At 40.9% G+C, this 19,102-nt stretch overlaps 1 protein-coding gene across 1 annotated transcript in view; it reads right to left on the bottom strand.

The window, feature by feature from the left end:
• CHFR (checkpoint with forkhead and ring finger domains) overlaps positions 1-19,102 on the bottom strand; it is a 115,039-nt gene that overhangs the window by 30,614 nt on the left and 65,323 nt on the right. Inside the window, exons 10-15 of the mRNA XM_082243520.1 lie at positions 18,231-18,393; positions 13,101-13,240; positions 9,994-10,113; positions 9,687-9,770; positions 3,745-3,815; positions 530-617 (exon numbers count right to left, since the gene is read on the bottom strand). Coding sequence (XP_082099646.1) covers positions 530-617; positions 3,745-3,815; positions 9,687-9,770; positions 9,994-10,113; positions 13,101-13,240; positions 18,231-18,393 — 666 coding nt within the window. The remainder of the gene's footprint in view (positions 1-529; positions 618-3,744; positions 3,816-9,686; positions 9,771-9,993; positions 10,114-13,100; positions 13,241-18,230; positions 18,394-19,102) is intronic.

Here is a 19,102-nt window from a genome sequence, read left to right as displayed (position 1 = left end):
GAGCGAGATATATTCTCCATAAGTGCCATCTTTGACTTAAGTCACTCAAAACAACTCTAGCAACAACTAGAGAAGCAGGAAAAACAAGGTTTACTACTTCTCAATTTCTCTCTTCTGCAATTAACTAATGAACCACTTAAATAAATCACCATCAAATATTACTACTGAGCAAGTCATTGACTTGAAACAGTCGCCCAGTGATTAGTAATCATTTATTAGTGCAGCAAGGATGAAGATGACAGCTGCATCTTTCCAAAAGTAGGGAGAGCTAGATACCATTTCTGGCACTTTTCTTTTAACAAATCTAGTTTTATAGTTCATACAGATGAAATAAATAGTGTTAACAGGGTAGATTTGTCTCTGACAAAACATACTCAACTTCATATTAAAAAAAAACAAGCAAATCATAAATTGACAAACCCATGCTTACATCTAAATCAGAAAGAAGATATTAAAGCAGTAGCCCCATCTTGTGGTCATGTGTTGCAGTTACACAGTAAACCATTCTATTAATATTTAGTAGACTTACCAGGAAGCATAAATACTCCTCTCTGAACTGCAGTAAGACTTTCATGTAACAAGTCTTTCCACGTTAAACCCCTGGATGCCAGGTAATTCTGAACACATGAAGAACACATGAAGTTAAAAAAGAAATAACGTTTTGAACCATAATACTTTAATAATACCACCAGTACACACTTGAATATCAAAAGCTTACACAGCAGAAAATGGAGGCTATAACAAATAGAAAAGGCTTTTACAACTACAGGTTAAAAAAAATGTACACAGTCACGGCCAAAAATATTGACACCCTGCTTTTCTGTCAGATAATACACCACTTCGCCAGTAATCGAAAATTGTTGCAGCTAAAAATGTTTAGGCATTCCCATGTTTATTTTTTTGTTTGTATTGGTACTACACACAAAAAGTGGAGAAACAAAAAGTCAAATCTGACATATTCCAAATAGAACTCCAAAAATGGACTGGACAAAATTGGCACCCTCAATTTAATATTTGGCAGCAAACCCCTTGGAAAAAATAACTGAAATGAATCACTTCCTGTAACCATCAATGAGTTCCTTACACCTCTCTACTGGAGTTTTGGACCACTCTTCTTCTTTCGCCAACTGCTCCAGGTCTCTCTCAGATTGGAAGGGTTCCTTTTCCCAAATGCCGTTTTAAGATTTCTCCACAGGTGCTCTACTGGATTTAGATCCGGACTCAATGTAGTCCAGTTCAGTACTCTCCAGTGCTTTGTCTTAAACCATTTCTGAGTGCTTTTTGACGTGTGCTTTGGGTCATTGTCCTGCTGTTAGACCCATGACTTCTGACAGAGACCCAACTTTCTGACACTGAGCCCTACATTGCACCCCAGAATTTTTGGTACACTTCAGATTTCATAATGCCATTCATACAGTCAAGACATCCAGTGCCTAAAGCAGCAAAGCAACCCCAAAACATCAGTGAACCTGCATTTTTGGCCAAGACTGTATATGCCCAAATTTATACACATCTGTACAGCTATAATATGGTGTTCAGCAAGCTTTTTATGTTGGTTTTTGCTATATAGACTATGACATGGACTTTGAATGGTTTTAATTGCGTGCCATCTACTTTACATAATCTGAGATAAAAAATGTCCCTTTTTAGGAGAAAGCATAACACAGAAAAACAGGATGTTATAAGCAGTCTGTGCTTCTGTAGGGCGAATCACCCTCTCTATTCATCCAAGTTTTGGATTGTCCCCTGACCTGTAAGGGAAATGTTTCAGTTTGGACACTAGTTGTTGTGAACCTAGTGAAAACCAAGGATTCCCTCACTTCAGAGGGATTTCCTCTGACTTCCTTTTTTAGCTATGGGACAGGAAGTGACGGGTAATCTCCCCAATGGGACAAAGAGGGCAAAAAAACCCTGAAGGGGTTTATAACTCTTCTACACTATATCCAAAAATAAATAAATATATCTTTAGTTCAACTTTGAAGCTTGTTAAGTTATATTGCTTGCGCTGTATAATCTGAATGGCTGTCAAACTGCCATGCTTCTTCTGTAACAAGTCTAAACACATCCCCATTCAGCTCCAAATGTTAGAGTAGCAGTACAGTGCGACAGTGCCGTAGCATGGAGGGAGGGCAGCCGTAGCCCCAGGCGTAACATTTGGAGGGGGCACAGAGACAGACCAACCATTTGGGCACTCTGGCAGTGATTTTTAAATCTGTCCCTGAATATGTTTTACAGACACACACACTGTAAAATGCTGGCCCTACAGATGTTTCGCCTCCCCAGCCAAAGAGAACGGCACTGCAACCCGCCCCCTTCCTTAGCCTGGCACATTTGACTTTTAGAGGAGGTGGGGAGGGGGGGGGGGGGGGAGAGAACAGAGCCTGCAGTGCTGGGAGTGTGCGACCGTCCTAATGCCACCAAAAATGTGAGGTAGATGCATGTAATCAGTAACAAGGCTTTTTGGGAGCACGAGACATGTAGCTATGGTCTTCCTCTGATGTTCAGGACAGGAAGAGAGAGTGGCTGAGCGGAGGCTGAAGACCGGAGTGGGGAAATAATGAAGAGCAGTGTGTCTAATGCTCTGAACGTGAATAAGGAGATGCCATTCCCCGACACGGGAATGTCAAGCCTACATTGCATTCTGAAAGTATTCACAGCGCTTTTCCACATTTTGTTATGTTACAGCCTTATTTCAAAATGGATTCAATCCATTATTTTCCCAAAATTCTACAAACAATACCCCATAATGCAATACCAGTATTTTTTCCAGAAAAATTTTGTTTGTAAGACCGCTGCGCAAATACGGTGTGACAAAGTATTGAAACGATCTCCATTTTATTCTCTAGGGTCTCTGCTAAAAAGAAATATATAATGTTTGGGGGTTCTAAGTAATTTTCTAGCAAAAAATACTGATTTTAACTAGTAAACAAGTGTCAGAAATAGGCCTGGTCCTTAAGTGGTTAAAGCATTACTGGACTAAAGAGTGGTTATTATATATGCTTCAAGGTATGTTTAAAAAACATTATTTGGCAATACTTTCAAACTTAATACAAGGTAATGGATAAAACTATTTAATATGAAGAAATTTGGCAGGTTTGGCAGGTGTTCATTTAAATAATAAGTTCACCTGTTTAACAAAAAAAAAAAAAAATGAAATGCACATCTTTTTGCAGGAAAAAAAAAGTGAATTATTTTTTTATTGGGAGCCTGGAAAGCATTGCACCCACGATCAGCAGATCATGGGTGCATTGTAGGGCTCTTGTACACTGTGTGTGTAAGCTGTCTGCTCGTACATCATACGGCCAAGCAGTTACAGATTAACAGGAAGCATCAATAAACTACCACAGCGCTCGATAGAGCCTTGGTAGTTCACTGAGAACTACAAGCTGACAGCTGTAAAGGCTGCAGAACCTTGTAGTTTTCCATTCACAGAACTCTGTAAATGAATGACGCGGATTGCCAAAAATGGGGAGCCAGGGGAGTGTAGGGGCCAGTGGATTTGTAACATATTACACACTGAATATGGGTGTAACATGTTACAAAAGGTGAACTTAACCTTTAATGTAGTTTTAATTAAGAATCAACTGAATTTTGAGTAAAATAAACAGTATGGGAGGCAAAGAAAAGTCAACAAGTATTCTCATTTAAATATTGGCATGTAAGATAAAAATAATCAGATATTAACATATAAAAAAGGCCAAAAAAGGAAGGGGGAAAGAAACAAACAACTTGTTGTAAACTTACTTTTAGAATGTCAGACTCATAATTATTGTTGTTTAAAACCGAGTCTAAACATTTTTCTCCAAGATTTAACTCTGTGGAAAAAGAGCAAAACAATTAGTGTACTTGGGGTACTTCATAAAGTATGCAAATTGTACTCCACTTACGTCAAAGCGAGCCACTCACTAACAAGCATCTAATATTCAAAGAGAACTCAAGTTACAGATATTTTTTAAATGGTTACATTGGTCCAGCGTCGACCAATATAACTATGCATAAACCAAAAGTTTGGGATCCCTCTAGAAGCTGGAAACCACTGTAGTCACCCCCCTTACTCCAGTGATCTCTGCTAGCTTCTAGGTCCCATGCCAAGTAGATGTCCTGCTGCACTGTGAAGACAGGAGAGGTCACTTGCTAGGCATGGGCACCCATTCAGAGAATGCTTTGCATTTTCTCAAGGAATGCCAAGCATTCTCTGATTGGAAAAGGTGAAGAGCATAGCACCACCACTGTCCAATCAGGAACTTCGTACATGACAGGGAACCCCTGCTAAATAGTGATATCTACAGTTCATGGTACATTACCATGATTAGCAAGTTGTAGATCTAACAAGAAAGGAATGTGGCAAACCTAGCATATTTGACAGCCAGAGTGGGTCATTTGTTTTTTACAACAACTTTACTTTCAATCAGAATGAAATTAAACAAACAATAGCAAGAAAAGGAACACAGGAAATGAAAATTGTAGTGTCCCTTAAAAAATGCTCTCTTACATAAGTGGTGAATGGAATGCACTTTACATTGATGGTCAGTGAAGGAATACCACCTTACAGTAATGTTTAATGACGTGCCCTTTTACATTGGCAGTCAGTGGAAAAGAGCCCCTACACATTGATAGTCAGTAGAACAGGTTCCACGTTTCACTGGTGATCAGTAGGAGAGGTGCCCCCTTACATTGGTGGTAAGTAATAGATTACACTGCTTAAAGAACTCTTAGTATTTGCTGGAGGAACCCTGGTTGAGAAAGGCTGCTTTAAAAACCTTTAGTTTGTGAATCAAAACAGGTTTCTTAGATGAATTAAAGAGGTTGTAAAGTTACAAAAACACAATTACTTGTATCCTCTCCGTTTTTGCAAGATATAAAAGTGCAGCGCATGAGTTTCTTTTAAATTAAAATCCTAAATACCTCTGTGCATGTCACCTCTGTGCAGTGACATGATTTCCCTGTGCTCGCCTTACTTGATCAACAACAACGTGAGGGGCTTAGATTCCTCAGTGATGTCAGCCAGCTGGCAGAGGGAAGTCATGAAAAAAAATCGCTCTTGCCAGACCAATCTATTAACCTTCTATGAAGAAATGAGCTGCCATCTAGATAAAGGAAGGCCTGTGGATGTGGTGTATCTGGAATTTGTAAAGACATTTAAAACCGTTCCCCACAAACTTTTACTGTACAAACTAAGGTACGTGGACCATAGAGTGAGTAACTGGATTAAAAGCTTGCTTCAGGGGCGAGTCCAAAGGGTGGGGATAAATGGGGAGTACTTGGAATTGTCTGGTCTGGAAAGGTGAAAGGGCCCCCCCCCCCCCAAGGATCTGTCCTGGGACCAATCCTGTTTAATTTATTAATAACTGGCATAGAGCAGCCATCACTAAATGGCGGCCCGTGGTCCATTGACAGACCGCACAATGCTTCTGCCCCGGACTGCGAGGCCGCCTCCTGTTATCAGTCATTGGTTTGCTGAGACCACGGGTATCCCAGCAACCAGTGACGTTCTGTGTGTGCGCCACGCCCCCTCCTTATTGCGGCTCTGGCTCATTCCCAGCCGGTGTGTTGTCGGGCCGCGAGTAGGGGCGTGATGTCACGCGCGCCCCGCTCCTGACTGCAGCTCCCCTTCAGCCCGGCAGCGAGTTGGGGCATGACATTATGTGCGTGCCCTGCCCCGCTGCTGCTGGCGGCTCCTGACTCAGCTACTGGCTCCAGGTATGTGGAGCACAAGGGGAGAAAGCAATGTGGTCCCCAATTTCATAGCTGCACTTAAAGCTAATGAGAGGTTTTTAAAGTGTGCAGATTGATGGGCATATTTTGTAGTGCTCATTACAGTGCCCCATAAAAAAAAAAAAAAATGTGCCCATCAGAGTGCCCCCTAACATAAAATGTGCCCATCAGCGTGCCCCTTATTTTATGTTAAGGGTCACACTGATGGGCATATTTTATGTTAAGGGGCACTCTAATGGGCATATTTTATGTTAAGGGGCACTCTAATGGGCATATTTTATGTTAAGAGCAACGCTGATTTACACGTTTTGTTTTGCCCATTAGCTTGCCCCCTAACATAAAATATGCCCATCAGCGTGCCCCCTAACATAAAACATGCCCATCAGAGTGCCCCCTAACATAAAATGTGCACATCAGCGTGCCCCTTATTTTATGTTAAGGGTCACGCTGATGGGCAGATTTTATGCTAAGGGGCACGCTGATGGGCAGATTTTATGCTAAGGGTCACGCTGATGGGCACATTTTATGTTAGGGGTCACTCTGATGGGCACATTTTATGTTAGGGGGCAGCTCAATCTTTGTATTTGCAGAGGATACTAAATTAAGCAGGGCAATAACTTCTACGCAGGATGTGGAAACCTTACAAGAAGACTTGAACAAAATAATGGGGTGGGCATCTACATGGCAAATGAGGTTTAATGTTGAAAAATGTTAATACATTTGGGTGCCAGAAATAGGAACGCAAGTTACTCAACTAGGGGGGAGAGCCTTTGCGGGAATCTAAGATGGAAAAGGACCTGGGGGTCCTAGTAGACGACAACATTAGGGGAATGGAGGACATCAGCTATGAGGAAAGACTACAAGCATTGAAATTATTCTCTCTGGAGAAGAGACACTTGAGGGGGGATATGGTATCAATGTACAAATACTGTACTGGGGATGACCCTAGCATAAGGAACAAACTTTTCAGAGAAAGGTAATACAATAAGACACGTGGCCACTCACTAAAACTAGAGGAAAAACGGTTTAACCTTAAAATACGTAAGGGGTTCTTTACTGTAAGGGCAGTAAGGATGTGGAATTCTCTTCCACAAGCAGTAGTATCAGCAGGGAGCATCAATAGTTTCAAAAAACTATTAGACAGTCACCTTAAAGACCACAACATACAGGGGTATACAATGTACGGTTAACAGCAAACATACACACACGTCATAGGTTGAACTGGATGGACTGATGTCATTAATTAACCTTTACAATGGTTTTAACCTTTAAAATGGCACACAATGTCAAGCTGCTGCAAGCAAAGCCAACAGAATACTGGCATGTATTAAAAAGGGGATTCACTCCAGAGATAAAATGATAATACTCCCACTCTACAAGACTCTGGTTCGGGCCGCATCTCGAGTATGCCTTTAAGTTCTGGGCACTGGTCCTCAGGAAGGATGTGCTGGAACTGGAGAGACTCCAGAGAATGACAACAAATCTAATAAATGGACTGGAGGATCTCAGCTATGAGGAAAGACTACAAGCATTGAACTTATTCTCTCTGGAGAAGAGACGCTTGAGAAGGGATATGATATCAATGTAAAAATATCATACCGGCAACCCTAGCATAGGGAACAAACTATTTTGCGAAAGGGAATAGGAAAGGACTCGCAGCTATTCACTAAATTTAGAAGAAAAGCGTTATAACCTTAAATTGCGTAAAGGGTTCTATACAGTCAGAGCGGTAAGGATGTAGAATTCTCTTCCACAACCAGTGGTGTCAGCGGGGCACATCAATAGTTTCAAAGAACTATTACATGGGCATCTTAACGACCACAACATACAGGAGTATACAATATACTATTACAAACACTTATACACACACTCATCATAGGTTGAACTGGATGGACTGGTGTCTTTTTTTTTTTAACTTCGCTATGCAACCACACAGGGGAGTTTTGCAAAACGAACGAAAAAAAAAAAAAAAAAAGCTGACATACTGCACTGCATATCTTGCTAAAACAGAGAGGATACAAGTAACTGTGTTATGTATATCGGAATAGAGGCAGGGGGAGAGGAGAGGGGAGAGGAGAGGGGAGGGGAGGAGATTGGCTCGGCAGACAGACTGGAGTTGAAAGGCAGGGAGGGAGGGGGGAGAGGAGTCAGAACAAAGCAGGATGACGGAATCATGTAAGCTGACCACAGTATCATGGATCAGCAGCCATGATTACCGTGGTCAGCACACACAGGGGGACACAGGAACATGCAGGATCAACCAGGTATTTTAGATCAAAGAAAGAGACAAATTACACTGCAACAGCACTATGCTGCTGATCATGCTTTAAAGGAACAGGAGCTTTTTTTTTAGGGTTATAGCCACTTTGAATCACTACTTAGAACTGCTTGCTTTTGACGGGATGATAAGCATTTGTGCAATTATAATGGGGTGATTTAAACAGTCCTAATTCTATAGGCCCTGCACCGAAAAATATACAGTTTTGTGAGCCTTTCACACGTTCGTAATGAGTATGTAAAAAGTAGGAAAAAAATAAAAAATTAGGAGGGAATGTCTGGCAGTAAAAAGGCTGAAATATCCGTGCACTCAGGAGATGTTGAATGGAGCAACACATAAATTTTCCTTTTGGCAGTAGTGATAGTGAGGCTGATTTACTAAGGGAGTGGAGAAATTCCGAACTGTGTGAATATTTACTTTAGTCAATCACGCGAGAAAGAAAATCCTGTTTACTAATTTTATTTGCACATGATTGGATTTTTAAAATAAATATTTCACACAAATTAGTCTTATTTAAATGTGGCTAAAGGCACGGCATATTAACCACTTCCCCTCCCTAGGACGTATGGGTACATTATGCCAGGTTAACGTGTACAGCTGCAGCCATAATCCTGGCATCAAAATTTGAAAATTGGGCTTTACTGTAAAAGTTATCTACAGCCACCCAACTTTTGTCGGCTTTTGCCGCTTTCAACACAACAAATTCAGGGACATATTCACTTGCTGCCTAATATAACTCACCCACTTTCAGAATCCATTTTAAAGAGATATTAGTATTGACTTTACCCATCAGTGGTCATAAACTTATGGCTGATTGGTGTATGTATTCTTTGTTATACAACTTACTATAAATTATGCATGTATAAAAAAAAAGTAGTATCCTGTGAGTTAGGCTTGTGAAAAGGGGTGCTTCCCTGAAACACATCTTCTACCAAGTATCAAAGTGGGCAGAGTCTCAATGGATTGTATTAACATGGTCTGAAGTTTCCAGGATGCTAGATCATCTCAGCCAGAGGAGACTGTAGCAGTACCAGAGAAGCCATGCTACATAGCAGAGAATTTTCCAGCACAAGAAGTGGAAGAAATTATCCCCAGTGAGGACACAAACAGCAATAAGAATCTGATCGTAGTGTTGACCTTTCGTCAAGAAACAATAAGAACTGCAACGTTGTACCAACAGTTGAATGCAAAAGTGTAAAAAAAAAAAAAAAGAAGAAAAAAAAGGTGTGTGTACTACTACTATTACTTAGGAAATTTTAATTTCTACCAGCAAGTGATATGCTGTACACATCTCTGCTAGTGAGAAAATCCCATGCATTCTAGCTCAGTTTTACAGTTTCTAGGGTCAGAAGAGGCTAAGCGGATTCATTCATTCTATTGAGCAGGGTGGACAGTTTCTAGGGTCAGAAGAGGCTATGCGGATTCATTCATTCTATTGAGCAGGGTGGAGGCAGAGAGATGACACAGGAACCAGAACGCTCAATTGCTATACCAGGAAAATAAAGTTATTCCCTGCCTCGCTTTGCAGCCTGGCAGAAGGTAAATAAATCACAAATTGTACAGCAGATAAAGCAGTAAACCTATGCGTTTCAACTGTATATTTAACCATGTCTCTGGAGTTCCCATTTTAATTGCAATTACCGAAAATACATCTTAAATCCGAAAAAAAAAAACACAGCTAAAGGCTGCTTACCACAAAATGGAGCCAGACAACCAAAACAGCCTATTCGCGTGCATCCCCAGTACATGTGACAGAAAGACTGCAAACATACAGTGCCTGTGAAAGCAAAACAGTGGGATGGAAAGTAGCAAGTTGGTGGAAATCAGGCTGTAAGTAAAAGGGCATACAGAATAATGCAAATATATTAGTGTGTTTAGGTGACAAGGCCATCCAAGGTATATTATGGCAAAAATGGCACCCAAAATAGGGCAGAGGATATAAACACTACTTCCCAAATTATTTAAAACATACTAATATTTATTTAGAAGCTACAGCTTACATTGCTGAGGTGGCACATGAGGGCTCTGTTCCCGCTCACTCCTCCGATCTGGCATTGGCTGGAAACAGCATGTACAGATCACATGACTTCCTTGGGAAGAGCATACATATTCCTGTGTCACTAAAGAAAAAAAAAAAATATTGATGGTGTTAATCCTGTGTGCTTAAAACTTCTCAAACAACATCATACTATCGGTTTCTTATACCATTGCCATAATACAGACAAATTACATGTTCTTTATGTTAGAATTATCCCTATTGCACCCTGTGATTGGACCGCTATGTACATTAAAAAAGTAAATAAAAATATAGGATAAAAAAAAAAAAATGGGTGACAATCAAATATTTCCAGAGCAGCTTTCACTAACTAAAAACACAAATGTGACATGGTTAAAGAAAGCAGGGCATCCCCTGCAATAAAAAAAAGTTTATTTTTGGTGAGATCTTCTAAACTTCTAAAGTAATGTAGACCCTGCAGCTTTTCTCCTCAGAACACTGAGAATGCACCAGGTGATTATTATGAGCTAGCCCTTCCAATTCAGAATTTGTATTTAAAAATCCAGTGTAAAAACAGCCATTTCTTCAATAGAAAAGGTAAAAGCTTGTGAAAAGCCTTGCAATGTATATAAAAAGAAATCACCCAGAGGGGTTTGGGATTTTTTAATGGAGGGGTGGAGTCAAATTGGATTTATTTTTCACATCCTCGTTGCTTGACATTTAGGTTTCCCACATTATGTTCCTTGGAAAATTGTGTTTATTGAAAACATTACTTTTTTTTTGTAAAGTTTTGCACCCTGGTATGCAGTCAAAGGATACTATTTGTCATATGTGTAAATGTTGGATCTTTGTACTTCATTTGAAATACTAAATAAAAATCATTGGAAAAGAAAATGTACATCAGTTTTTTAGTCATCTACAGTGCCTTGCCAAAGTATTCAGCCCCCTTGAACTTTGACCTTTTGCCACATTTCAGGCTTCAAACATAAAGATATAAAACTGTAATTTTTTGTGAAGAATCAACAACAAGTGGGACACAATCATGAAGTGGAACGAAATTTTTTTGGATATTTCAAACTTTAACAAATAAACTAAAAAATTGGGCGTGAAAAATTATTCAGCCCCCTTAATACTTTGTAGCTCCACCTTTTGCTGCGATTACAGCTGTAAGTCGCTTAGGGTATGTCTCTATCAGTTTTGCACATCGAGAGACTGGAATTTTTGCCCATTCCTCCTTGCAAAACAGCTCAAGCTCAGTGAGGTTGGATGGAGAGTGTTTGTGAACAGCAGTTTTCAGTTCTTTCCACAGATTCTTGATTGGATTCAGGTCTGCACTTTGACTTGGCCATTCTAACACCTGGATATGTTTATTTGTGAACCATTCCATTATAGATTTTGCTTTATGTTTTGGATCCTTGTCTTGTTGGAAGACAAATCTCCGTCCCAGTCTCAGGTCTTTTGCAGACTCCATCAGGTTTTCTTCCAGAATGGTCCTGTATTTGGCTCCATCCATCTTCCCTGTCCCTGCTGAAGAAAAGCAGGCCCAAACCATGATCTGCCACCACCATGTTTGACAGTGGGGATGGTGTGTTCAGGGTGATGAGCTGTGTTGCTTTTCCGCCGAACATAACCTTTTGCATTGTTGCCAAAAAGTTTGATTTTGGTTTCATCTGACCAGAGCACCTTCTTCCACATGTTTGGTGTGTCTCCCAGGTGGCTTGTGGCAAACTTTAAATGACACTTTTTATGGATATCTTTAAGAAATGGCTTTCTTCTTGCCACTCTTCCATAAAGGCCAGATTTGTGCAGTATACGACTGATTGTTGTCCTATGGACAGAGTCTCCCACCTCAGCTGTAGATCTCCGCAGTTCATCCAGAGTGATCATGGGCCTCTTGGCTGCATCTCTGATCAGTCTTCCCCTTGTATGAGCTGAAAGTTTAGAGGGACGGCCAGGTCTTCGTAGATTTGCAGTGGTCTGATACTCCTTCCATTTCAATATTATCGCTTGCACAGTGCTCCTTGGGATGTTTAAAGCTTGGGAAATCGTTTTGTATCCAAATCCGGCTTTAGACTTCTCCACAACAGTATCTCGGACCTGCCTGGTGTGTTCCTTGTTCTTCATGATGCTCTCTGCGCTTTAAAACGGACCTCTGAGACCATCACAGTGCAGGTGCATTTATACGGAGACTTGATTACACACAGGTGGATTCTATTTATCATCATTAGTCATTTAGGTCAACATTGGATCATTCAGAGATCCTCATTGAACTTCTGGAAATAGTTTGCTGCACTGAAAGTAAAGGGGCTGAATAATTTTGCATTGTGTGCCACTTGTTGATTCTTCACAAAAAATTACAGTTTTATATCTTTAGGTTTGAAGCCTGAAATGTGGCAAAAAGTCGCAAAGTTCAAGGGGGCCGAATACTTTCGCAAGGCACTGTATGTCCTTATTGAGGAGGAGATTTACCATTACTTCCCGTCAGGCCAGGATATAACAGGAAACCTCCCCAATGGGACAAAAAAACAATTTTATTAGAGTAGGAAGGGTTAGAACTTGTCACATTTTTTTTGCCCAGCGACACTCCTTTCTTATACTGAAATCAGAGAGTCTGGAACTACGGGAAACTGGTAGTGATGTAGCTACTGGCAGAAGAAAGCACAGCACACAATAGGGGAATTGTGAGACAGCAGCGATGCCGATATCTTTAAAATAATAATAATAATAATGAAAAAAAATTATATAAAATGTTTGCCCACTGGACAAGTATTCAACTTATTTTATTACGGACTGCTTCAGGCTTCATAGCCATCATTTTTTAATGGCTGGGTTGTTTTAAAACAAAAACTGGTCAAACTGGATAATGCATTTTACTTTTTTTTGCCTTCATAAAAAGTGAAATCATTTCAAGATAAAACACAAAAAAATCCTCAATCCTTAAGTCTTAACTAGTTTATCATCCCACCCCCAAATAATGGACCTCAAATCTCAAGTTTCCAAATTGACAGGTTTGTAGCAGAAATGTAAACCTTTCTCTGGCTCTAAAACCGCTGTGAGAGGTCAATTAGTAAAACAAAACAGCTGTGAGAGGTCAATTAGTAAAACACTAACCTGCAGGAAAAGTAGCAGAGGTAGATGGAGCATCCCCTGCAGACCGCGATGCATCAGCCTCAAGAGGTGGAGGATAAGGTGGGGGCTGCACATTGTGTCTCCCATATCCTGGACATTGGCGGCAGACAGTGTAGGGCTGGCTGTAGGGTGAAAATGTAAGCAAAGGCAAATGACTTGAAAAGCACCAAAAAGGAGAAGGGAACTTTTTCTGAAACATTAAAAAACATGATATTCCTTTATATTCTAGAGGATCAATTAAAGAAAGTAATGCTCAGCTTCAAGTGGTTGTTAGGCCATTGTGTGGTCTTGTAATCCTCTGCTGGTAATAATGTTAGGTGTTCCAGTGTCTGTTTTCTAACAAAACAAAAAAAAACCACGCCGTTCTATATCCGATTTCAGAGCACCGCCAAGCGCTCACATGACCGGCCCCACCTCTCCCCTCTCTCGATGTGACAGCTACAGCGGGAGGGGCCAAGAATCTCCTACTGACATCGGTCAGGAGGAGAGGAGGAGAGAGGCGGCCAGTCACATGAGTGCCGATCGGCGCTCTGAAATCAGGTAGAGAACAGCATTTCTTTTAAAATAAAACACAGACACTGGGCACCCAACATTAACCACAGAAAATGATATGAAAATAAAAAGTAATTCCAGCAGGAGGGGAGGGACGGGCACTGTCACTAGCTGACAGGCAGGGAAGGGGGGGGGGGGACAAAGGAGGACAGAGGAGAGCGGATGATGGAGGCAAGAAAACTGACCACTGTGTCAGGGCTCAGCAGCCATGATAAACCATGATTGACAATGCCTAACGAAGAGGCACGCATGCCTCGAACGCTAGCACCACCCCGCTTCCACCGGATGTGATGAGGGAGAAGCTGTGACGCCGACAGGACACCAGGAAGTGCCAGAAGCCACTGACACAGCCAGGACCCAGGGCTGTCTACACCTCTCCTGCCTCCCCTGCATTCGATCAGATGACTTGCAGTAAAGCCTGTTTCCCCATCACTCATGTGAGTGCATTACCTTTTATGCCAATAAAGGATTGTTTTAATACTACACTCAGGTGGCGCTGCTCTGTTCTCTCTCTTTTATGATAAACCATGGTTAATTTACAGAGGAGAGGGCAGACCCAGGCAGAATCAGCTAGGTATTTCAGATGATACATGGGGCCAAATTACACAGCACAAGCACTGTGCTATATAATATTTTTTTTTTTTTTTTTTTTTAGGATAACAAATGCTTTCAATTGTTGTGGATAACACTGATTTTGAAACAAACCATTTGCAGATATTACTGTAAAAGCTCGTACACACTATAAGAAAAATTAGGCGAACATTTGCATCCGAGGAACTTTCGTACGATTTTCTGATAGTGTGTACACAACGTTCAGAAGCAAATTCCAACCTTCCCAGCGAAAATTTCTGAAGGGACAAGCTCTCGTACAGGAACAGAACAAACAATTTTCATTTAATGCGTACCATTTTTGTATGAGAAAAATCAGAAATAGACTGCGCATGATCAGAAACAAACAAAAAAAAAAAAGCCTCGGTCGTACGAGAATTTTTGTACATTTATAGTAACCAATTTCAAATCAGGAGAAGCGGTCTATAGTGTTAAGTCGAAAAACTCATCGGTTTTGGGAAATCCAGCAATCTTTCTAATAAGTTAGTAAATGCTAGTTTGTTAAAAAGCATGTGATACAACCCAAATAAAAATAAGCCAAAAGCCAGCCAACACATGTGGTTAACCACCCACATCAACTAGATATCAAATATACAAAATGTGTAGTGCTAAAATTATGTTAAAAGTGCAAAAATGCAATGCAACTAAAAATAACATCTCTCAACCCAACAAATATATAAATACACATACATACATACATATATACGTGAACGACCGATATCGTTTTTTTTATGCCGATACCGATATTTTGGTCATCGGATAATCGGTATCGGCCAATATTTTCGAACATGTAAAAAAAAAAAAAAAATTTTCTTTTTTTTTTTTTTTTACAAAGGTACTCCTTGTGGGGGGATCTGGGGGTATAAAAGACCCCAAACCCCTTCTCTGCACCGAAAAACATTCAAAACACCAAGTTTGGCTGTTTTGAATGCTGTCAGTTTTTTTAATTCGGCGCCGAGTACCCGGAAGTGATGTCACGACATCACTTCTGGGTTTTTTTACATGGAGACCCAATCAGAGCTAAATGGGGCTTTGATCGGGGTCTTCTCTTCGGCGGCGGCGGAGGTAGTATACAGAAGGCTCCTTCTAATGACAGCAGAGTGGCTTCTCAGCTGCATTGGTTGTCATTACAGGTCAGCCAACCGTCGGCTATGGACACTGGTACCAGGGTGATGCCTCTAGCTGCAGGCATCACTCTGGTACATGCCCTTTCCCTAAATATCGGTAACCTCAGGGGCCGATTCCGATATATCGGGGGAAAGTGCATATCGGTGTTGCCGATAATCGGTCAATCCCTAATATATATATATATATATATATATATATATATATATATATATACACTACACTTTTTAATCAGAGTATAGCATCAAGTCAAAGTCCTGGGATATTGGGTTAAGTAGAAGAGGAGGTTGTTAATCAGTTTCAGCATCTTTGGTGTTGATGAAATTAACAGGTGCACTAGATGAGCAACGAGACGACCTCCAAAAACAGGAATGGTTTACAGGTAGAGGCCACTGACTTTTTCCCTACTCATCTTTTTGGTTTTTCACTAGTTTTGCATTTGGATAGGGTCAGTGTCACTACTGGAAGCATGAGGCGATACCTGGACCCTATAGAGGTTCCACAGGCAATCCAGTTCCTCCAGGATGGCACATCAATATGTGCCATTGCAAGAAGGTTTGCTGTGTCTCCCACCACAATCTCAAGAGCATGCAGGAGATTCCAGAAGACAAGCAGTTACTCTAGGAGAGCTGGACAGGGTCGTAGAAGGTCCTTAAATTCATCAACAGGACCGGTATCTGCTCCTTTGTGCAAGGAGAAACAGGATGAGCACTGCCAAAGCCCCTCAAAATGACCTCCAGCAGGCCACTGGTGTGAATGTCTCTGACCAAACAATCAGAAACAGACTTCATGAGGGTGGCCTGAGGGCCCGATGTCCTAACTGCCTGGCACCGTGGAGCTCGATTGGCATTTGCCATTCAACACCAGAGTTGACAGGTCTGCCACTGGCGCCCTGTGCTTTACACAGATGAGTGAGAGCAGGTTCACCCTGAGCACATGTGACAGACGTGAAAGGGTCTGGAGAAGCCATGGAGAACAGTATGCTGCCTGTAATATCATTCAGAACGACCGGTTTGGTGATGGGTCAGTGATGGTCTGGGGAGGCATATTCATGGAGGAATCCACTCTACGGGCTAGACAATAGCAGCCTGACTGCCATTAGGTATCGGGATGAAATCCTTGGACCCATGGTCAGACCCTACGCTGGTGCAGTCGGTCCTGAGCTCCTTCTAGTGCACAACAATGCCCAGGCTCATGTGGTGAGTATGCAGCCAGTTCCTGGAGGATGAAGGAACTGATACCATTGAATGGCCCCCACACTTGGCTGACCTAAATCCAATAGAACACCACAGGGACATTAGGTTTTCGGTCCGTCCTACGCCGTCAGGTTGTACTTCAGTCTGTTCAAGAGCTTAGTGATGCCCAGGTTCAGATCTGGGAGGAAATACGCCAGGACACCATGCGTCATCTCATTAGGAGCATGCCCGGACATTGCCAGGCATGCATACAAGCACGTGGGGGCCATACAAACTACTGAGTACCATTAAGAGTTGCTGCAATGAAATTTCAGCAAAATGGACTAGCATACTGCATAATTTTTTCACTTTGATTTTTGGGGTGTCTTTGAATTAAATGCAGCCCCACAGAACACTGACGCCACCATGTTTTACAGTAGGCACCATGCATTTTTCTGTGTACTCCTCACCTTTGCGACGCCATACAGTTTTACAGCCATCAGTTCCAAAAACATTTATCTTGGTCTCATCACTCCAGAGTACCAGTAGTCTTATTTTTCAGCATGGGCCCTGGCAAATTCTAGGAGGGCTTCTTTGTGCATGGGCTTTAGGAGAGGCTTCCTTCGTGGATGACACCAATGCATGCCATTTCTTTGCAGTGTACGCCGTATTGTGTCAAGTGAAACAATCACCCCAGTTTGGCTTTCTGCTTCTTTAGTTAACTGGAGTGAACTTGCATGGCAATTTTCTTCAACCCTTCTCTTTAGAAGATGCCCCTCGAGGTGTTAACTTCCGTGAATGGCCTGGACGTCTTGGAGATGGTTGCAATTCCATCTTTGTTAAATTTTTGTATGACTTTTGCTACAGTATTCTGACTGATAAGTTAAGCTTTGCTGATCTTCTTGTAGCCTTCACCTTTGTGTAAAGAAATTATTTTCTCTTCCTCAGCCCTTGTGACATTTCTCTTCCATGTGGTGCCATTGCTGACAGCATGGCATGGGAAGGGCTTACTGCCCTTTTATAATCAACTGTCCGATGAACATCTGTTTAATGAACAATTAGACTCACCTGTAGTATTATTCTTAATTAGGATTTTGTTGTCTAAAATTTAGCTTGGTTTTTAAGATTTTTATTGGGGTGTATTCATTTTTGCAAGATGGTCTTGCATGAATTTGTTATGAAAAATACTTTTTTTTGTGTGTGCAAAATAACAAACCTTGGTTGCAATCAATGGAAATTAACAAATTTAAAAAAAAAAATATTACCAAAAATCAATGAGATCAGTGGCCTGCATTTGTGGGAGTATTTTGTAGTATAGTGTCCCATAGAAAATGTTGACTCTGAAAGGAAAGTAAAGGTTTTCTGACAAATCTCTTGCGGTGTACTCATTGATGCTGAGCACGATAGATAGATAGATAGATAGATAGATAGATAGAGCTATTATAGATTTTCATTGGTATTAGTTTCATTGCATTTTTGCACTTTTAACATTTTAGCATTGCACATTTTTTTATTTTTTAACCACTAGGTTGTCCTTATGTATGGGTTATTTAATAAAATTCTTTGTTGTTATAGAGAAGTCAACATAAGCAACGGCATAAAATAAAATGCAGCATCAGGTCTAATTTTAGGGATATTGTCTGTCACAAACCTGATGTCTGAGGATTCACTATCAACATCTGATAGCTCAAGTAGGTCTTCTGAACTTCCCTCTTCATCAGAAAATGATCGTCGTACTTTAGGCTGTAGCATGTCTTGAGTGATCTTATTGCGAGCATCCATACTGCGTCTGTCTTCCTCACTGCGGCATTTTTCTGTATTTTGCAGAAAAAAAAAAGCAAACATAAAATTACTACAGTACCAAGTCAGTTTCAAAATATAATGAATAAATACATTTCTATGTATAGTCAATGGCACTGTCCTTATCTGTTCTATTTTTTTGTGCAACTCCTTCCAGTGCTATTGGCACAGTTGTATTCATGCATTTTGAATGCAAACTTAACACACATTTAAATTACACCTTTACATGTGTTTTGCCACATAGGTGTGATTGGGCCATTATAGTTTCTCTTTTTTACCACAAAGGATGTGCCCTATATGCCATTGCAATGAAGAAGTTACCAATCTTACAGCAACCATTTTGAAAAATAGTTAATCCATTTTGTAGACCACTTCAACACAGTGAGACACAGTGGGGTTTATTTACTAAAACTGGAGTGTGCAAAATCAGGCTCACTTCTGCATAGAAACCAATCAACTTCCAGGTTTTATTGCCAAAGCTTAAGTAATTGTAAAAGGTTTGTTTTTTTTTTTTTTTTTTTCCTTTTTTTAATAAAAACAAACATGTTATACTTACCTGTACTGTGCAAGGGCTTTTGCACAGAGCAGCTGCGATCCTCATTTTCTGGGGTGCCCAGTGGCGCTTCCTGGCTCTCCCTCTTCATTAGGTGCCCCCACGGAGAGCCGTTTTCCATGGGGGCACCCATGCGGGCGCGCTCACAAGTTCTGCTGTTGCGTCTGACA

This window comes from Pelophylax lessonae, assembly GCF_965119305.1.
Source record: "Pelophylax lessonae genome assembly, chromosome: 1".
Taxonomy (NCBI): Eukaryota; Metazoa; Chordata; class Amphibia; order Anura; family Ranidae; genus Pelophylax; species Pelophylax lessonae.
The sequence above is the reverse complement of the archived record's forward strand: the minus strand, read 5'-3'. Positions and strand labels throughout refer to the sequence as shown.